The sequence below is a fragment of the Oryctolagus cuniculus genome, chromosome 5, assembly GCF_964237555.1.
Source record: "Oryctolagus cuniculus chromosome 5, mOryCun1.1, whole genome shotgun sequence".
Taxonomy (NCBI): Eukaryota; Metazoa; Chordata; class Mammalia; order Lagomorpha; family Leporidae; genus Oryctolagus; species Oryctolagus cuniculus.
The window spans coordinates 71,033,424-71,050,967 of NC_091436.1; the positions used below are offsets into that span (position 1 = coordinate 71,033,424).

At 36.4% G+C, this 17,544-nt stretch overlaps 1 protein-coding gene across 1 annotated transcript in view; it reads left to right on the top strand.

Annotated features, from left to right (window-relative positions):
* Window positions 1-17,544, top strand: part of ASCC3 (activating signal cointegrator 1 complex subunit 3) — a 366,541-nt gene that overhangs the window by 288,032 nt on the left and 60,965 nt on the right. The window contains exons 35-36 of the mRNA XM_002714874.5: window positions 1,375-1,486; window positions 1,684-1,818. Coding sequence (XP_002714920.2) covers window positions 1,375-1,486; window positions 1,684-1,818 — 247 coding nt within the window. The remainder of the gene's footprint in view (window positions 1-1,374; window positions 1,487-1,683; window positions 1,819-17,544) is intronic.

Below are 17,544 nucleotides of genomic sequence, written 5' to 3' on the forward strand. Positions count from 1 at the left end.
TCTGGAGATTTCTCAGAAATCTGAAAATAGATCTACCATATAACCTGGCCATTTCACTCCTGGGAATTTACCCAAAGGACATGAAAATAGCATATGAAAGATTTATCTGAACCCCTATGTTTCTAGCAGCTCCACTCACAATAGCTAAGATATGGAATCAACCCAAATGTCTAGCGGCTAATGACTGGATAAAGAAATTTTGGTATATATGCGTGAACTACTCAGCCATAAAAAATAATGAAATGCTATCTTTCACAACAGAATGGATGCAGTTGTAAACCATTATGCTTAGTGAAATGAGCCAGTTCCAAAAAACATTAATATCATATGTTATCCCTCATTTCTGGTAACTAATGTACAGAGTACAAAAAAAGTATATGAGTGAAAGTGAAATTTTGAAGTTTGATTCTTGTTTATAGCCCTTACTGTACTCTTGAGGTACAGTGGTTTTTGTACTTACTACTTGGTGAATTCTTTATTTGAGGATTAAGCTTGTGATGATAAAGTAAATTGAAAGTATGTCATTGTAAAAATTAAAGGAAGAAAGAAGGAAGGAGAGAGGGTTAGGATGGGAAGTATCATTATGCTCTTAAAACTGTATATATGAAATACATGAGATTAGTTCCCTTTGTATAAGTGAAGAAATTGTGAGAAAACTGCCAAGGCCTGTAGTGTAACTCTTCACACTTATATCTGTTCCCAAGCACAGATTTCCTAATGATTATAGGGATTTGCCAAGAACCTCTCACAGTTGCAGAGAGGAGCAATCAGCAGTCACATGAATCGCATGTCCATAGGCATTTTACCAATAAAATGCAGTTTAGTTCAATTGATTTATTTTCATCCTGATGTACCTTCTTGTCATTAAAATAACATTTATTCCTTAAGAACTAGGAAAATAACAATTGACTAAATTTCCTAAAAGAACTCATATGTTACTCTGACAGTTCTGTGAGTTTTGTGAAATTAGTGAGGATAGGTTTTATAAATAAAAGGGGTTTATTTTTATATATTTATGTATATATGAATATATTTGCACACACATGTACTTCTAAAATACTCAGTTTCTAAACTCATAATTTTAGTTTGGATTAGGTATATAAACTGAAGTATCGGAAAACTTATTTTTATATGCATAATTTTATTTGCTGTCTTATATATTTCAGTGTTTATCATTTTTCATTGGTACCTGAAAGCTTTAGATGGGGCTTTTCATCTGTAGAGGTAGTGGTAGTTGCTACTGCTTTATTTTTTTGAACTGCTGTAAATATATTTCAGTGTTTTTGAGATCCTGAAAAGAACTATGTAAAACTGAGGTGACAGTGTTAGTAAAAAAATATCTTGAAACAAATAATTCCCTTTCTTGTTTTCTAGCTACTACAATTTGGGTGATGTGAGCCATGATTCTGTGAACAAGTTTCTGTCCCATCTTATTGAGAAGTCCCTGATTGAGTTGGAACTCTCCTACTGCATTGAAATTGGAGAGGTATGACTGAGTCTTGTGCATTCCAATTGAAATGATTGCCCAGCTTCTTAGCATTGTTAGGCTTTTGCTTCTAGTGATACTGAGATTCTTAACAAAATTGTTCCTATAGCAACCTATACTTTGAATTATTAATTTTATGAAGCTATATACTTCAGTTGTGCTTTCTATATATGTTACTTTTTTTTATTTTCAAATAGGATAATCGGAGTATTGAACCTCTGACATATGGCAGAATTGCCTCCTATTACTATCTGAAGCATCAAACAGTTAAAATGTTCAAGGATCGTTTGAAACCTGAATGCAGTACTGAAGAATTGCTTTCAATTCTGAGTGTAAGTTTCACAATGTTATTGCATTGATTTTGAACATAAAGAGATTATCTTATATATATATATATTTCATATCTTCTCTTTTAATTTATGTCTTAAATTGTTGCCATTCCATTCTTCTTGAAATTGGAGACAGTTTGTAAAGTCCTTCCATCTGTCAGGATCACCACAAAGTAACATCTGGACTAAGTTCCTCCTGGAACTTAGATTCTTCTAAGAGTGGAATGAGGCACTTTTGATATTTAGTCAAAATAATAGGTAGAAACTGGACTGTCCTGAGCGAACCAGATGACCACCCTGTCATAGCTGCAGTAACCTATTTGGATTATGAGTGAAAAGCTTTTTTTATTCCTTCTGTTGGATGGTTCTTGCTGAATACTTATCCATGTGACAAGTTTCTTTACATAAAGATCCTTAGGATTAAATTCTCTTGGAATTAATGAATGCCTGGAAAGCTGTTTAACACCCTCTCCCCTATGCATACCCCTTCGGGAGGCATAGGGAACTACCTTATTAAGTTCATTTTTCCTTTTTTGCCAGGAGCTAGACTTTGTATTGAAATTGAAATTGAAATTGAAATTACTATTAGGAATATCTTCTCTACCTTCCTTTCTGTATACTATATACTTCGGGCTTTTTGCTTATTTTGTCAAGGTTAGTTGTAATAATTGAGTTTGAAACTTCCATGATATATTAGTTATTATATCCATATAACTTGACTGTAATATCCTGATTATGTGTTGATGCTTTGATAAAAGGTTAAGAACCATAGGATTATGTTGTCTTTAAAAGGTCATTCTCTTATAAATTCCCTGATTTGTTGTAGTTTATTTGCCAGCTTTTATCCTTCTGCTCCTATTGGTTTATCATTCTCAGCAAGGTTCCTTATCACAGTCATAGTTTCTGAATTTCAGTTTCTCATTTTTTCCTTCAAAAAGCTAATGTATAAATTCTGAGCTCAGCATACAGCCATGTACGTTGCAGCAAATCAGAAAATGTTTGTTAATGAATTAATGGATGGAGGGATGGATGGTTAGGTCTATATTAATCAGTTATGTATTGTTTGTAGAATATGGAATTAAAGTATGCAAAGCTCCTCATATTTCTTTGCATTTTAAATTCATAGAGAAACTAAAAATTAATTTCTGAGGCAAGAGTATAAAAAATAAGAAGATAGCTATTATTTGGCCTGGTGTTAAGATGGCAGTTGGGATCTTTGCACCACATTTCAAAGTGCCTGGGTTTTGGAAGCCCAACTCCACTTCTGATTCTGTTTGCTGCTAATGTGCACCCTGGGAGGCAGCAAATGATGGCTCAAGTACTTGGACCACTGCCACCCATGTGGAAGGCCTGTATTGGGTTCCTATCCCCCTGTTTTGGCCTGGCTCAGCCTGGATTGTTGTAGGCATTTGGGGAGAAAACCAGCAGATGAGAGCTTTCTCTATGTGTCTTTTTCTCTTTCTGTATGTCTCTCTCTCTCTCTCTCTCTCTCTGTCCCTACCAAATAAATCTTTAAAAATTTAAAGAAATACAGTTTTTAAATGAAGCTTTTAAAACATTATTTGAAAGGCAGGAGAGAGAGAGAGAGAGAATCTTCCATCTGTTCTTTCACTCCCCAGATGCTCACAGCATACAGGGCTGGGCCAGACAAAAGTCTCCCATGTGGGTGGCAGGGATTCAACTACTTGAGCTTTCATGTGGCCTCCCAAGGTATACATTAACAGGGAACTGGAACGCATAGCACATTCAGGATTCTAACCCAGACCGATAGGGTATGCGACTGTCCAGCGTAGCAGCTTAACTTGCTGCTCTAGACATGCCCCTAAAGAATTTTTTCTCACACCCCTAAGAATGAGATTCATATCATCTCCTAGATAAAGAATCCTAGGATTTCTCTGGAGGATGGACTGATTTGTTTGTACAGGAAATAAAATAATTTATAAATGAAAATTAAAAAATTGTGGCATGTATGTTAAACTAGTAGCCTAGATTAAAAATCCTTTTTTTTTTTTTTCAAATTTACTAACTTGATATACTTAATATGATAATAAAGTACCATTTAAAAAATAGATTGATTTATTTATTTTGGAAGAGAGAAAGAGAGAAATCTTCATCTGCTGGTTCTCTCCACAGATGGTCACAATTGTCAGTGCTGAGCCAGGCCGAAGCCAGGAGACAGAGGTTCATCTTTGGGTCTCTGACATGGGTAGCGGGGTCCCAAGCACTTGGGACATCCTCTGCTGCTTTTTTCCCCAGATCATTTAAGTCAAAATAATAGCAGGGAACTGGATCAGAAGTAGAGCCACAGGGACACAACAGCACCCAAATGGGATGCTGGTGTCACAGGTGCCTGCTTTACCCACTGTGCTGCAACATTGGCCCCAGAAAAGTACCCTACCACCCTGAGAACCATTTTCATAGTTGCTAGTACTTTTGAGAAATTTTCATGTGCCAGGCAGTAATCTAAAAACTTTACATTCAGGACTGGTGCTGTGGCCGTCTGCAGCACCAGCATCCCATATGGACGCAGGTTCAAGTCCTAGCTGCTCCGCTTCCAATCCAGCTCCCTGCTAATGCACCTGAGAAGGCAGCAGAGGATGGCCCAGGTCCTTGTGCCCCTGCACCCACATAGGAGACCTGGAGGAAGCTCCTGGCTCTTGGCTCCTGGCCTCAGCCTGGCCCAGCCCCCGCCATTGGCACCATTTGGGGAGTGAACCAGCCGACGGGAAGATTCCTCTGTCTCTCCTCTCTCTCTCTCTAACTCAAACTTTCAAATAAATAAATAAATATTAAAAAATAACTTTACACTGATAAACTCATTCAATCCTCACAGCAACCACTCAATTCCCATCATACCTCCCATTTTACACATTGGATGGGAGGTACAGCATAACTTAAGGCTATTTATAGAATGTGTAAGGTGAAAATCTTGTGCTGCTACATTCCACATTCCCATTCACTGCACTAAAAAAAGCAGAAAATATATATAGTAGTCCAGCTTGTTCATGGTTTTGATTTCTGTAGTTTCAGTTACCTGTAGTCAACTTCAATATGAAAAATTAGTATTTGTCTTGACTCTTTCAAGACAAATCACATTCATATAAGTTCTATTAAATTATTTTGTTATAATTGTTCTATTTTAATGTTATTGTTCACCTTTTGCTATATGTAATTATAAACATGATTTTATCATAGCTATATCATCTTTCTACTTATAGACTATCAAAAAAAATTTGTGTGCCTGCACTTTGTGAGATACTTGCTAAAGGACAGAATATAGAAAAGTGAACATTACTGACAAACTTTCTATATGGATATGTGGGCGGGCAGGTGGATGTATAGTGTGAGCATTGATACTTAGAGAAACTATGGGCCGTGACAATAAACCACGAAAGATGACTGCAGTCATCAGCTTAGTGTATGCTCTAAGAATGTCACCATAATGTTGCGCATCAATCAAAAAAAACTATCTAAAAACAGCAGAACATGACATTCTGTCCTTCATGTTCATCTTCCTTACTGGAGAGATTCGTCATGTAGCCTCACATCAAAAGGACATGAGGGAGAAAGTTTGGGCTCAAAATGCAGTACTCAAATGATATAAGACATGTCCCTGGGCCATGTTAGTGTAGAAAACACAAAGACTTTGAATCAGTGTAAGCAAAATTAGAGCTGTAAACCATGTGAATAAAAGCTCTCTTTGTGTGTTGAACACAATAGCTTTATAGCAATTAATAAGAAATCCAGCTCACCCTGCAAATAATAAAACACGGGATGTATTGCCTCAATTGATGGATATAACATGGGCCAAAGTTTACAAATGCAAATAGGCCTGGAATAAATTTTTCAAAAGCAACTAAAGAGGTAGGCATGCAGTACAGTGGTTTAAGTTGTCGTTTGGAACTCCTGTATCTCCTATGGAAATGCCTGGTTCCAGTCCCTGCTGCTCTGCTTTGATCCAGCTTCCTGATATTGCACTACTCCCTTGGTGGCTTGTTTCCATGTCACCCACATGGGAGACCTGGATGGCATTCCAGGCTTTGGCCTAGTCCAGCCATACTGTTGTGAGCATTTGAGTAGTGAAGCAGCAAATGGAAGATTTCCTCTCCCTCCCCCCTTGCCCTTTCTCCCTCCCCCTCACAGTCCCCCTCCCTCCTTTCCCTCTCAGTTTTTCCCTCTCCTTCTCCTCATCTGGCTTTCAAATAAAAAAATATAATAATTTTTTTAAAATGTCTTTTAAAAAAAAGCTGCTAAAGAACTCAAAGAGAACGTAGAATGGTACCTCCATGTTTGGTGTAATAGATAATGTTCATTCCTTTACAGACAAGGGGAGGGAGAGATCAGCATTGGATGTGCCCACTATTTGCATGTGTTTTTATTTCTCTTGGCCCTCTGTGTACTATAGGAATGTTTTTATCCTGAAAAATATTGTGCTCTTTTTTGGTAATCTGTTATACTTTCAGGTATTAATTATGGTTGATTATTTCACTATTATATGAAAGTCTTTATTGGAGTCAACACTGAGAAAGAAAATAAACTTCCATTAATGATTTCTTTTATAACATCTCTTAAGACTTCTGTTCATTTACTCTTCTTTCTTATAAGTTGAACTGTTTCTAGCATACATATATAGTTATCATTGTCTTGAAATAATAATAAAATATTCTAGATAGAAAACCAAGAATCTATTAAGCGTAATTTTTTTTAACTTTTATTTAATGAATATAAATTTCCAAAGTACGACTTATGGATTACAATGGCTTCCCCCCCATACCGTCCCTCCCACCCACATCCCTCCCCTTTCCCACTCCCTCTCCCCTTCCATTCACATCAAGATTCATTTTCGATTATCTTAATATACAGAAGATCAGCTTAGTATACATTAAGTAAGGATTTCAACAGTTTGCTCCCACACAGAAACATAAAGTGAAAAATAATAGATGATTTTTTTAAATGATGATGAAATCAGATCAGACCTATTGTCATGTTTAATCCCAGTGAGAGTCAAGTTGGGAATTGATAATTTCTTTTTTTTTTTTTTTTTTACAGAAGATCAGTTTAGTATGCATTAAGATTTCAACAGTTTGCACCCACACAGAAACACAAAGTGAAATATATTGTTTGAGTACTCGTTATAGCATTAAATCTCAATGTACAGCACATTAAGGACAGAGATCCTACATGAGGAGTAAGTGCACTGTGACTCCTGTTGTTGACTTTACCAATTGACACTCCTGTCTATGGCATCAGTAATCTCCCTATGCTCCAGTCATGAGTTTCCAAGGTTATGGAAGCCCTCTGAGTTCTCCGACTCTTATCTTGTTTAGACAAGGTCATAGTCAAAGTGGAGGTTCTCTCCTCCCTTCATAGAAAGGTACCCCCTTCTTTGAAGACCTGTTCTTTCCACTGGGATCTCACTCACAGAGATCTTTTTGCCGGAGTGTCTTGGCTTTCCATGCCTGAAATACTCTCATGGGCTTTTCAGCCAGATCCAAATGGCTTTAGGGCTGATTCTGAGGCCAGAGTGCTATTTAGGACATCTGCCATTCTATGAGTCTGCTGAGTATCTCGTATTAAGCGTAATTTTATTTTGAGGTACTAACTCATTTATTTAAATTTTGTCTTTTTAACATATCCATTTTTAAAATAAGATAACTACTTTTGTTTAGCATTAACTACCTGCAAGGCACTTATTTATAAGCCTCAAACAATAGCCTTTATAGTTAGTGTTAATACACAGATATTGAAAATGAACTTTAGAGGCTGGCACTGTGGCGTAGCGGGTAAAGCCACCACCTACAATGCCAGTATCATATGGGTGCCAGTTCGAGTCCCGGCTGCTCCACTTCTGATCTAGCTCTCTGCTGTAGCCTGGGAAAGCAGTGGAAGATGGCCCAAGTCCTTGGGTCCCTGCACCCGTGTGGGAGGCCCAGAAAGGGCTCCTGGCCCCTGGCTTCGAATCAGCGCAGCGGTGCAGCTCCTGGCATTGCAGCCATCTGGAGAGTGAACCAGTGGATGAACACTTTCCTTTTTTTCTCTCTCTGCCTCTGCTTCTCTGCCCTTCAAATAAATAAATCTTTAAAAAAAAAAAAAGAAAGAAAGAAAGAAAGAAAGAAAGAAAGAAAGAAAGAAAATGAACTTAAGTAAGATTATTGTTTTAGGTGCTCTGGAAAGTAGCTCCTTAAAACTCTTTCCTCTGTCTTATTCCCTCTCCTAAGACATATTCTGTATTTATCTTATAATTTAATTACAGTTCTAAAAAATTTTTGAAGCACTGAAATGTAGGCCTTATACTTTGAAAAAATAAAGAACCAGAGTTACTTTGAAAATTAAATACAACCTTTTAACCTATAAATATAAGTATTAAATGCAGATAATAATTCCTGACAAAACAATTATTTCATTATTCCTTTATTGAAGATGTAGATTTTAACTTCTAAGCAATATGATGCTATTAAATAAACTGTATATTTTTAGGAACACTTGCCAAGTTTTTTTTAACACCATGAATTAATAAGCTTCGTAATTAAGGCAGCTGCTTCACACTTCTATTGTTAACTAGTGACATTACATCTGTCTTGCTCTATTGATGCCCTCCTCCCACTTATTGAAGCATTTAGCAGTTTTGGCAACAGGGATTACATGGCATGGAGTTAGGAGTCTAATTAGATGTAAGTGAAAATCCTGAGGGAAAACGACATTTTAAAAGTAATTTGAAGACACTCTTAATGATGTTGGCATTGAAAGCCCAAGTCTGTAGAAAATGCCTATCCTCATGGCAAACCATGATCATTTTGTGTTTTGTTGACTAAACTTATAGAGGGTTGCCTATTTTAAAACAGTAAGAGAATGAAAGCTTTTAGGGTTAGGGAAAATTTATTTGACCAGATTATTTAAAATATGCTTCTGTAATGTTAATCAGTTTGAAAAAATATGTCAAATGTATTGTGCCTCTGGAATTTTCCATAAAATTTTCATAGGATTTACTCATTTTTTGTAGTTCTTGTGACTACATGAAAACATCATATTATATTTACTTATGAAATATCTGATTTGAAAAGTTGTAAAATCCCTATTTACTCACAGAACCTAGGATGTTAACTAAAAGAATGTGCTTCATGAGTTAATTTAAAATAGAACCATTCCAAATTTTAAAATGTACAAAAGCAATGTAATTTCTTATGTAATATATCTATGAATTTGCAAATACAGTAGTTTTCTGTATTGCTTTCCTTAAAGGCATACTGATTCTCTCCTCTGTACATATATAGAACATTTTCAATAATACAGCATTTTTAATGCTGAATTTTGTCATGTGTTGGGAAGAACAAATCTTTTGGTAGAAAATTGCAGAAATGTATTGCTCAAATATTGGAAAACTAAGCATGAATTTTTTTTAAAGTGAGAATTTTGAAGCTCAATAAATAAGAACAAAGCAGTTAAGAGTAATGTTGATAGGGTACCCAGCATGTAAAATTAGAGTTCATTAAAGGAGGACTGAAAGAAAGGAAAGGTTAACTGAGTAACAGTGAACACCACCAACCTCGTGGCCTTCCATTTCCAAAGAACCTTCTGACTGTCTTGGGATCCCATCTGCTGTTCTTTCTCTTGCTAGGGGGAAAACCTATTGGGACATCTAGGGTGTGTGAGAAGAGCTTCCCTAACCTCAGTCTGGGGGCCTGCTTGGCATCTTCTGGAGAGGCACAGATGGCAAACATCTTGATAAAGTGTCCTACTTCTCTTGGTCTCTTTCCCTTGAGACCTTCCTTGTTCTCCATTATTCCTTAGCTGTTCCTAGCTTTCTCCACTTGTAACCTTTCTTCAGCACAGAGAAAAGTGAAATATTTTCTTGGCAAAAGGCCTCCATCACAAATATGTCTGTTGCTGTTTAGTAAGTTACTCTAAAGACTTTTAAGCTGTTATGTTCTGATGAGTTTAAAATATATTTGTGATACTACTTAGAATTTGCCCTATTTAAAGTTATTGTGCCGTGAATGTATGTGTATTTGTGTGTGTGTGTATCTCTGTATTTCATTACTTTTTGTTTCTTAAACTATCCCGTAGAATCAAAACTGCTGATAAGTAGAATTCTAAAGGTTGGCTAAAACAGGATTCTTAATTAAGAAGTGGGTTTAGATACCAAAGAATGAATAGCTCTACTATTTCTTCCATTATCACATTATAACATTCCCATTTAGAAAAAAAAAAAAAAAAAACTAGCTCAGCCCCAAATGGCACAATTAGTAAAAATTTATTCATAAAACTGAGCTCCTACAAATGGCACAGTTGCAATTAGAATTTGCATCTCCCAGCAACCTTTTAAATTTATTTTTCCTTTACTATTTTATACTTTTATTTTTTAACTCCTTTTGCCGCTTATTTTGCCCTCTTACTTAAATTTGCGAAGCAAGATACATAAAAAGGGTACATCAGTAACCTTCAAAGTCTGAGCTATCTGTAAATAATTTTAGCTTGTCAGCATATATTACAGTTTGCTAAATATTCTATCCAATACTCAGTGCACTTGAGTAATACCAAAGAAATAGAATACAGATCCAAGTCTGTTAAGGAGATTTCTCCTTTAACCCCAGAGCCCAGTGAGCACAAAGGAATAGGCTTGTATGTGTGTTACTACTTGCCACTTCTGCTTTTTTTTTTTTTAACATTTATTTATTTTAAAGTCAGAGTTACACAGAGAGAGAAGGAAAGGCAGAGAGAGAGAGAAAGAGAGAGAGAGAGGTCTTCCATCCGCTGGTTCACTCCCCAGATGGCCACAATGCCAGGAGCTGCCCCAATCCAAAGCCAGGGGCCAGGAGCTTCCTTTGGGTCTCCCAACGAGTGCAGGGGCCCAAGGACTTGGACCATCTTCTACTGCTTTCTCAGACCATAGCAGAGAGCTGGATCAGAAGTGGAGCAGCCAGGTCTCTAACTAGCGCCCATATGGGATGCCAACACTGCAGGCAGTGCCATTACCTGCTACGCCACAGCGCCGGCCCCACTGGCGCTGTGGCGTAGTTTCAGCTATACATGGGAAGTATTTAGTCCTACCTACAGCATTAAGGCAGAAGAGTTATTAATATTGCCCTCCCCAAAAGTTATCAACCCAGCTCATGGACAGAATTGGATCATCAGGTTTTTGGGAGTCATATAAAAATGTATTCAAAGAGAAACTCCATTCGGACATTTTTTAATTTACAAATGTAATCTGTACTGGTTTCATGTGAATTGTCATATTTATAAATATCTGTAATAGTTTTCTTTCCAACAAACCCTATCATGAATCATTTGGTAAAGTAAGTCATTAATAATTTGTTGAATTCTTTACTTAGTATAGGGTTAATCTTATGAGAATAAAGTAAACTGAAAGTAGATCATTGTAAAAATTAATAAAGGGAGGAGGAGGAAGAGTGAGAGCTTGGGTAGTAGGGAGGATATGGTGGAAAGTATCACTGTGTTCCTAAATCTGTATACATAAAATACATGACATTTATATATCTTAAATAAATTTTTAAAAAAATAATTTGGATTTTTTAAAAGCGATTTTATTGAGACATCAATCATGTATCATACAGTTCACCTATTTTAGAGTGTACAATCCAGTGGTTTTTAATATGTTCACAAAATCGTACAGCTGTTACCATAGTAAATTTTAGAATGATTGGTGACCATTTCCAAGTTCCTTCTCCCTCCCCTCTCCTCCTCGTATCCCTTTTGACCCAGATAATCACTTACATACTTTGTCTGTATATGTATATTGCCTATTATTAACTTTTTTCTTCACCTAATTAAATATACCAGTGTATACTTTGATCAACATCTTTCTATTTTCCCCAGAAAACCCAGAATTTTGGTAATCAACATTTTACTACTCAGTCCTTCTTACATTCCAAATATGCAGTATTTTTCTTTCTGTGCCTGGTTTATTTCACTTAATATAATGTTCTCTGTGTTCATTCATGTTGTTGCAAATGACAAAATTTCATTCTTTTTATGGCTGAATAGTATTCTGCTGTGTGTATATACATTTTCTTTATCCATTCATCCATTAATGGACACCAAAGTTGTCTTGGCTATTAGGAATAGTACTGTAATAAGCATGAAAATTACAGATACCTCTTCATATACTGATTTCTATATCAGTATATGAAGATTGCTATATCATATAATATAGTTTATTTTTAATATTTTGAAGAACTTCCATACTGTTGTCCATAATGGTTGTCCTAATTTACATTCCCACCAACAGTGTATACACCAACAGTGTATAACAATACTTTTTTCTCTGACACTGTTATCTTTTGCTTTTTTTGGAGATAATAATTTGAATAAGAATGAGGTGGTATCTCATTGTGGTTTTAATTCACCTTTCCCTGATGTTAAGTGATGTTGAGTATTTTTCCTATACTTGTTGGCCATTTGTATGTCTTCTTTTGAAAAATGTCTAATTGATTATTTTTGCTCATTATTTAGTAGAGTTGTTTGTCATCATGCTATTGAGCTACTTCAGTTCCTTGTATATTTTGGATATTAACCCCTTTTCAGATGATACTTTGCAGGTATTTTCGCCACTAGGCTGTCTCTTCATTTCGTTGTGGTTTTTTTTGTTTTTTTTTGTTGTTGTTGTTTTTTGGTTTTTTTTTTTTTTTTTTGCTTTACAGAAGCTTTTTAGCTTGATGTCATCCCATTTGTGTATTCTTGCTTTTGTTGCCTGTGCTTTTGAGATCATATCTTAAAAAATCATTGCACAGACCAATGTCATAGAACTTTTCTTCTAGTAGACCCATAGTTTCTATTTAAACCAGTCTTCTATGAGTTGATTTTTGTATATAATGTGAGATAAGGGTCAAATTTCATCCTTTGGCATGTAGATATTCAATTTTCTCTAGATACTGTCCTTTTCTGATTGTGTGCTTTTGACACTATTGTTGAAAATCAACTGTCTGCAAATGCATGGATTTATTCCTGGCTCTCTGTTCTGTTTCAGTTGTGTATGTGAATATTTGTATGCCAATACTATGCTATTTTATTGCTATAGCTTTGTAGTGCATGTTAAGATCAGGTAGTATGATGCCTCTACCTCTGAGGTTTGGCTATTTGAGGTCTTTTTGGGTTCCAAGCAAATTTAGGACTTTCGTTTCCATTTATGTGAAGAATGTTATTAGTATTTATTTAAAGGAGGTTAAATTGAATCTGTGTAACAATTGGGGAGTATGGATATTTGGAAAATACTTATTCTGTAAATTCATGAACACAGAATTTCCCTCAACTTAGTTGTGTCTTCAGTTTCTTTTAGTAATATTTTTTATTTTTTTCATTTTCTGGTTAAGCTTTTTCCTAAGTATTTATTATTTCATTTGTTAGCAACTATTGTGAATAGAATTGTTTTTTGTTTCTTTTTCAGATAGCTTACTATCAGTGTATAGAAACAGTACTGACTTTCCCTATGTTGATTTTATATCCTATAACTTCAGTAGATTCATTTATTAGATCTAGCAGTTTTTGGTGGAGTCTTCACTTTTTTCTACATATAATGTCATTTGCCACCAAGGACAATTTAACGTCCTCCTCTCCCATATGTAACCTTGTATTGCCTTCTCATGCCTCATTGCTCTGGGTAGGACTTCCAGTACTATGTTGAATAGAAGTGATGAAACTGTACATCCTTTTTCTGAAAATATTTTTTATTTATCTTTGGTGCTAACTCTCTGCTTAATGGTATAATAACCGTTTAGATTTGTCAGTGCACATACAATCATATTGAGAAAATAAAAACTTTTTAATTAAAGTAACATTAAAGAGTATTCTTTTACAGCATTTAATTTTCATTTCATTTGAAAGAGAGATACACTGAGAAAGAGAGAGAGAGAGAGAGATCTCCCCTAAAATGATTCACTCTACAATGATTCAGGCCAGACTGAAACCAGTATCCTGGAATTCCATCCAGATCTCCCACAAGGATGGCAGGGGTCCAAGTACTTAGATAGTCTTCTGCTGATTTCTTAGGAGAATTAGCAGGGATCTGGATCAGAAGCAGAGCAGCCAGGACTCAAACCAGTGCTCATACATATGAGATGCTGGCTTCACAGATTCCTGCTTAACTCTCTGAGCTACAACATCACCTCTAAAGAGTATCATCTTCTTGAAAATGAAATACCTTCTGTGGCCGGTGCTGTGGCGTAGAGGGTAAAGCTGCCGCCTGCAGTGCCAGTATCCCATATGGGCACCAGTTCGAGTCCCGGTGCTATGGCCTGGGAAAGCAGTAAAAGATGGCCAAGTCCTTGGACCCTTGCACCTACATGGGAGACCCAGAAACTCCTGGTTCCTGGCTTTGGATCGCTGCAGGTCTGGCTGTTGCAGCCAATTGGGGAGTGAGCCAGCAGATGGAAACCCCTCCCCCTCTGCCTCTCCTTTTCTCTCTGTGTGACTCTGACTTTCAAATAAATCTTTAAAAAAGAAAAATAAATAAAATGAAATATCTTCCTCAATTTTTACCATTTCCCAATCTACTTTGGTTTAGCAGAATATTGTTTATATTTAAGAGAGAGAAAAAGACAGTGGGGAGGGGGGCGATATTTGACACAGCAGTTTAGACATTACTTGGAAAACCTCCATCCCATATCAGAGCACCTGGATTCCAGTCCCAGCTCTGCTTCTGATTCCAGCTTCTTGCTAATGCATATTCTTGGAGGCAGCTGTAGTAGCCTAAGTAGTTGCATCCCTGTCACCCATATGAGAAATCTGCATGAAGTTCCAGGCTCCTAGCTTCAGCCTGGCCCAGCCATGACTGTTGTTTGCATTTATGCAGTGAAACAATGAGTAGAAGACCTCTCTTTCTGTGTCTCCATCAGTCTCTGGGTGTGAGTCTCTCTACTTTTCAAATAAATTAAGTAATGTTTAAAATATGTGTGAAATAAGTAGAAATTTTTAAACTGAATAAAACATTTTAAAGTCTAATTTCCATATGCTAGAAATTATTTTCTACTTGAAATGCTTCTAATTTCATTCCAGTTAAACTGTTAGTATTCTAAAATTGTTAGGGTCTCTTTAGTCCAGCAGGTGGAGCAGTTAAGAAATCAATGTTAGCTCCTTACTCCATTAATAAGGGCTATTAGAACTATTTCAGAAGATTCATGATTCATGTCCTAAATATTTTCCCAATATAAATAATAACAAAATGTTGTTGAAAACATGTACCACCTTTTATCTTCAGAAAACTGCCAACTAAAAAAACAGGTATGATCATTCCTTGTTTCCTGAGACCAACTGACTGTGTTTCCATATCATTTTTGTGAAACAGCACAAAAGGAAATATTAACATTCTACCACCCTTTCCAACCCCTCGTTTGTAAAAATATATTTCCACAATATTGCATAATTTTAAAAACATGAAATTGTTTTTTTCCAGAAGCATTTTATTTAAGGCATACAAATTCCATGAGTTTCATAAATTCAACTTTAGAAACATTGTGATTCTCCCTACCATACCCACCCTCCCATCCTTCTTCTTCCTCCCTCTCCTATTCCCATTCTTCTTTTTCACTAAGACCTATTTTCAATTAACTTTATACACATAAGATTAACTCCATACTAAGTAAAGAGTTCAACAAATAGTGTGAAAAAAAAAATGTTCCTCAACAGTCGAGATAAAATTGTAAAAAGAAAATCATAATTGTGGAAATATCCCTGGTGCTGAGACAGAAAATCTTTCTGGTTAACTAACATTCCAGGCCTTTTCTTTATGTAGCACTGTAAAGAAATATAATAGAATTCCTATGTACCAAATAGCTGTAATAAGACAGTTTGTTGAATTCTTTATTGTGAAATGTATCATTTAAAAATAAGCCATTATGGGTAGCCATTTCTTTGCTGTTTTGAATCTTGTCTTATGTATAGTACTGCTTTTGGAAGTTTTTTAGAAGTGAAAACGGGAAGACAGTTGGCCTAGTGGTTAGCACCCTGGCTAGGACACAAACATCCCATGTTGTGGTGTTTGGGTTTTATATCTCCTCTAGCTCCTGATTCCAGCTTCTTGCTAATGTGGACATTGGGAGCAGTGGCAGTGGCTCAAGTAGTTGGCTCCCTGGTGTGCATTGAGTTCCCGACTTTGGCGAACATGGCAAACATTTGGGGAGTGAACCCATGAATGGAAAAACTCTCTTTGTATCACTAAGCTATAATAAAAAAAAAAAAGTAAGTTGTTATTGTTTTTATAGAAAATAGCACAGTTACCCTTTCATAGTATGTTTCCTCACCCTGGTTAGATGTCCTTACACTAAATAAATAGTTAAATTTCTCTCCCATCTTGTGAGTTACTATCAGCCCACCAGTAATCCTCATACCACAGCCATTATTTAAGGTTTTTTTTTAAAATATTTATTTATTTATTTATTTGAGAGAGAGAGGACAGAGAGAAAGGACTTCCAGCTGCTGGTTCACTCCCCAAAAGGCCCCCAATAACCAGAGCTGGACTGATCCAAAGCCAGGACCCAGGAGCTTCTTCTGGTTCTCACACATGGATGCAGGGACCCAAGCAATTGGGCCATCTTCCACTGCTTTCCCAGGCCATCAACACGGAGCTGGATCAGAAGTGGAGCAGCTGGGACATGAACTGGCACCCATATGGGATGCTGGCGCTGCAGGTAGAGGTTTAACTTATGCCACAGTGCTGTTCCATAGCCATTATATAGTATGTCTTGGTCCATTCAGGCCGACTTAACAAAAGGTATAAACTATGTGACTTTACATACAGACATTTATTTCTCACAGTTCTAGAGGCTGGGAAGTCCAAGATCCTAACATAAGCACATTAAATGTCTGTTGAGGTCCTGCTTCCTGGTCATAGGGACACATCTTCTCACAGTGTCCTCATATGGCAGAAGGGTCAAGGACAATCTCTGGGGTCTCTGTCCTAAGGGCACTGATCCCATTTGTGGAAACCCTGCTATCATGACCAAATAGTGCCCCCAAACCTTCAGCTGCAAATGCTATCATACTGGGAGTCGATATGTAAAAGGAATTTTGGGAGAAACACAAACATTCTGTCTGTAGCATAGTCTACTAAGTAGAGATTGACATCTTCTAATCATCTTCTCAGAAGATAGTTTCTTGTCCATTAATCCTTCCTACTATCTTCTATTATAGCCCTTCCATTTTAAAGTAAAGAGCCAGTAGCCCACATTCAGAATGGTTCCAAGACTATTAGGTTTATGATATTACTGCTATTTGTGTACATACCCACATGATATTAGTCTTTCATTCAAAGCTGTGTCACAGTTTAAGAGTTTCTGCCTGTAGAGGATGACTTAGCTTTACCTGACTCACATATTCATTGCATTACAAGCAACAAAGCATCTAATTTGGAGAAAATTTTGTATATTGGCTTGCCTGTTGCTTCACTATTCATCTAATCAGTCCACTAAGGATATCACCATTATATCACTCAGTTCTCAATGAACCCAGGTTCTGAATCAAACTGCTCAGGTTCAAATCTGGTCTCTGATACTTCCTAAGTCTTAAATGAAGGTACTTAACCTCTGAGCCTCAGTTTCCTTGTGTTTTTAATGGAGGAATTAATAATAATAAGCACTTCATGAGATTATTGGAAAGATTAAATTATTTCATGCAGGTAAAGCACTTCGAATAGCCCTTTGTTCATTTGTAGTCATCAGCAAATATTAGCTATTAGTGTTGTTGTAGTTAATAGTAATATTTACTGGCATGTACTCCAGG